Source organism: Vespula pensylvanica, chromosome 7 (genome assembly GCF_014466175.1).
Source record: "Vespula pensylvanica isolate Volc-1 chromosome 7, ASM1446617v1, whole genome shotgun sequence".
NCBI classification, from domain to species: domain Eukaryota; kingdom Metazoa; phylum Arthropoda; class Insecta; order Hymenoptera; family Vespidae; genus Vespula; species Vespula pensylvanica.
In genome coordinates, this window is record NC_057691.1 from 6,700,584 (window position 1) to 6,705,405 (window position 4,822).

A 4,822-nucleotide genomic window follows, 5' to 3' on the forward strand; every position below is an offset into this window, starting at 1 on the left:
AAAGATTCAAGTTACACGTGAAATATTTTTCAATTTAAAAATCACTTCTTGCATAATTGCTCACGTGACGATTTCTACGAGCGACACACCTTCGAAAATTTCACTTCCACGTTGTTCTTGGAATTTTCGATGATTCGAAAAGGATGAAATTTTAGCGAGAACTTTCTCGTAACGGAGATTCGTATAATCAGATAAATATATATATATATATATATATATATATATATATATATATATGTAATGTTAGTAAGAATTGTAAGTCGTTTGTAATCGAGTGGTAAGCATCGATTTTGTTACGAGAAATGAGCCTCGCGTATGTTTTATTTGGAGTATAGTTAACGCACAATAATTATGTCACGTTTATCTCCCCTCCCCCTTCTCCTCTCTCTTATATACATATTCTCCTTTGCTGTGTACGTAGTAGTAACACTTTTCTTTCACTTAAAACAACTTTCTCCATGTCGACGGCCAACTGAGTTTGTGAAAAGTAACAACTTGTGTATTGCGTCAATGGTTACGACGACGACGACGACGATTCCAATCAGCTGAGAAGAAGCTGATCGAATTGAATATATATATATATATGTGTGTGTGTGTGTTTGTTTATGTGTGTGTATATATACGTACATGTATACATTTATGTACATTTCGGATATTTATTAAATTTTCTTATAAAAGCGTCGAATAGAATTTCTCGATTTTATAGACAATATCAATTTTTATTATGAGATTAGAATTTCGTCTAGTTTATATGACATAAAAAGCTAGTACAATTATTTTTATATATATGTATATATATATTTATTTATTTATTTTATATATTTAAATATATATTTTATATATATATATATATATATTTATGTATATGTATACATTTATATACATTTTGGATATTTCTTAAATTTTCTTATAAAATTGTCGAATGATCTCTCATTTTTATAAACAGTATCAATTTTTATCATGAAATTATTGTAGTAACGTTAGAAACTGTCACGATTATCTCGATCAATATACTTATATCCCAGAAATATTAATTCAATCGTCTTATAAAACAATCGAATAAAATCTTACGATTCTATAATTCTTCCTATTTATATCACGATATTATATTATCTAATTTCTATCACGTCTAATCGGATTCACACGCGTTTCGATTAAATATATTCCAACCTTCGCAATTATCGAAACACACACACACACACACACACATATCTTTGCATTAAATTAACATCGTTATGATTAGACCGACACAATAATCTTGAATTACTTTTCGCTTTATTTTTAAATAAATAAAAATAAAATGGAGTGTAATAATCGATGAAGAAAGAAAAATTGAAAGGAAAAATTGAAATAAAAGAAGGAAGAGGGTTGTTTCGTTGTGAGAGAGAGAGAGAGAGAGAGAGAGAGAGAGAGAGAGAGAGAGAGAGAGAGAGAGAGAGAGAGAGAGAGAGAGAGAGAGGAAGACGTAAAAACATTTTCGTCGTGTAAATTGTGCACGTGTGTATGCGTCTGTGTGTGCACATGTGTGTCCTCTACCTACTCCTACCCCTGGTCTTTCCCCTCCCTCACCTAACCCTCGTCTTCCCCCACCCCCATTTATCCCCGGTATACATTGGCGTTGGTTCGTCTGCCGATCCAAAAAAAGTCCCTGGAGGGCCACTTTCACGAGATTGCTTTCACGCAAACACATCCTAGCTGTACGTTTGTATCTCAGACAGCAGTTCCTTTCTCTATCTTTCTCTTTCTCTTTCTCTTTCGCACACACACACACACACACACACACACACACACACACGTACGTACGAACGTACGTACGTATATAAAGAAAAGAGAGAATATAACATACGAACATACTAATGTAAGATATATATACACAGAGACATTCTCTTTCTAATTTTACAGGTGGTCGTGTCCGGCGAGTACGACTATAGCGATCCAGAGATACAGCAGCAAATGGAGAACCTCACGAGATCCCTCGAGGCTAGTTCGTACATAAGCGCACCGATCTACACGGAAAGCTGGTTGCGCAGCTTCCTAAGTTACGTATCGCGAAACGAGGACTACCTAAATGTGACCATCAAAGACGAGGGTAGCTTTATCAAGGCGTTAAAAGAGATATGGCTATATTCCACCAGTACGTTTTCACTCGACGTTAAATTCGACGATAACGACGAACACATAGTCGCAAGTAGATTTTTGATACAGGCAGTAAACGTAAGCGGTACGAATCAGGAAAAAGAGATGGTCAAAGAGTTACGAAAGATATGCAAGGATTCCTCGTTAAACGCGAGCGTATTTCACCCGTATTTCGTATTTTTCGATCAATTCGAATTGGTCAGGCCTACCAGTATACAGTGTATGATATTTGGCGCATTGGTGATGATGCTTATCAGTTTTATCTTCATACCTAATGTATTGTGTTGTCTTTGGGTTGCATTTTGTATCGTTTCGATCGAGCTCGGGGTGGCCGGTTACATGGCCCTGTGGAACGTCAATCTCGACAGCATTTCTATGATAAATCTGATAATGTGTATCGGATTCAGCGTAGACTTCACGGCTCACATATGTTACGCCTATATGAGCTCGAAGAAAGTCACGCCTGAGGATAGGGTTAAAGAAAGTTTGTACAGTTTGGGCTTGCCGATTGTACAAGGTGCGGCATCGACTATACTCGGTCTAGTCGCATTGTTATTAGCCGGGACATATATATTCTTGGTATTCTTCAAAATGGTATTTTTGGTTATATTCATCGGTGCCATGCACGGTCTATTTCTCTTGCCGGTATTATTGTCCATATTTGGTCCAGGCTCTTGTACAAGTTCGAATAGGAACGACGATGAAGAAAACGATAAGGTGGACAAGGTAACGAGGAACGGTATAATCGAGAAAGAGTTGATCGATAAACTTAAACAACCTTTCGTTATACCTCACCCTACGTTGTCGTACTATCATCACACAGGCATGATCAAATCTCTTCAACCGAGTCCGTCTACGAGTTTGGCAGCATTCGAGGAACGCGATCCGGGATTGGGTACTAGCGAGGATAGCAATTCCACTGAGAGTGGTTCCTCGCAAAGTAGAAGACGTCAGCGTGAATTGGACGAGGAAAAGCGGAAACATCAACAAGAGCTTTGTAGAAGATCCATTGGCGTTCTTTACGGTGTATCACAGTTTCAACCGACGATAGGAGCCAGTGGGTCTGTAGGAGGAGGAGGAGGTGGAGGAGGAGGAGGAGGAGGAGGAGGACATCAACAAACGCAGCCTGCGCCCGATTATCCAGGCGCGATAAAACAAGATCATCATTCGCCAAGAGATACTCGTTCTACGGATCAACGTATATTCCGCACAGTACCGTACCTAGGACCGCATTTGGGATATCGAATGCCCAATCAAATTCACAGAGACTATAGACGTAGCCGATCTCATCATAATCTTCACAATCTTCATAACACGTCCTCGAGGTATCTCACGGATCCACGTTATCCATAAGCCTAAAATAAAGTAATGTTAATTATTCGATATCGTTAAGGAAGGGATCGAAAGATGATACGTATGGAAGATATAAAAGAGGAAGCCCGGCGGGCTTGCGGTTAGTTAGTTACTTGATTGGTTGGTCGGTCGCTTGGTTTGTTGGTTGGTTGGTTGGTTGGTTGGTTGGTTGGTTGGTTGGTTGGTTGGTTAGTTGCTTCCTTGCTTGCTTGCTTGCGTGGAGAAGAAGGGGTGGGGTGATGGTGAGGGATGTAAATATATAAAATCGTCCCGTTAAATACGTAAATACATTTAATACGTAAAAAGAGGCATTCGGTCGGAATTCGGTCCGGTCGTTGACTTTTCTCGATCCTCGGTCGTCATACAACTTTTCTTCGCTAGTGAGAGGTAACGTGCTCCGAGGAGAATTGCGTCCGTTCGAAGATTTGCAAAGACGAAAGTGGCCTTCCTGAATAAAACGTCGTTCTAGAGAGAGGAAGAGAGAGAGAGAATCGTCGTGCTACCGAATGACGATTGGCCCGACGTGACTTCCTCTAAAGAGACTTCTTTTATATATATATATATATATATATATATATATATATATATATGTATGTATATGTATATGTATATGTATGTATGTATGTATGTATGTATGTATGTATGTATTTAAATGCCCCTCAGGTGCGATATATCGTGTATACGACGATGATTATGATTATGACTATGATTATGATTATGGTAGCTTGTCGATAAAATAATATTCTAATAAGTATATTGATTTTTAAAAACGACCAAGAGAGAAAGAGAGAGAGAGAGAGAGAGAAAGAGAGAGTGTGTAAGTGGGAGTGTGTGTGTGTGTGTAGCAGCATGTGTGTAACGAATTACAATGGATGTGCGTTTAGTAAGACGTTTTTACACAGACGTTTATTTCTTTTACTTTTTTTTTTAATTATTATTATTATTATTATTATTATAATTATTATTATTATGCAAATATCATCGCATAGTTTCTTTATATACATGTATATCGATATATCGACGGTGAGAAAAACTTTGGTACGGATTTTTCGAAGAAAAATAAAAATCTTTTCAAGACATCTTACCGATGATTTATTTATTTTTTTTTTTTCTTTTCTTTTTCTTCGTTTCTTTTTTATCGTTTAACGTATGGACCTTAATCGTGATTTCGTTTTTATCTATTGTACATTTGCGATATTAAATAAAAATGGCGTAGTTTATATCTTTCTTCTTTTTCTCCTTTTTTTTTTCTTGTTTTTTCTTTTTTTTCTTTCGAGCCAATAAGAACTCTTAAACAAGTGATAACGAAAAGTAAACCTTAGGACGATCCTTG

The 4,822-nt window shown here is 37.2% G+C and overlaps 1 protein-coding gene across 2 annotated transcripts in view; it reads left to right on the top strand.

The window, feature by feature from the left end:
• Positions 1-3,964, top strand: part of LOC122630661 (patched domain-containing protein 3) — a 51,263-nt gene extending 47,299 nt beyond the window's left edge. For both annotated transcript variants that reach the window (XM_043815421.1, XM_043815420.1), the window contains one exon: positions 1,903-3,964. In XM_043815421.1, coding sequence (XP_043671356.1) covers positions 1,903-3,489 — 1,587 coding nt within the window. In that variant the 3' untranslated portion in view covers positions 3,490-3,964. The remainder of the gene's footprint in view (positions 1-1,902) is intronic.
• The last annotated feature ends 858 nt before the right edge of the window (positions 3,965-4,822 follow it).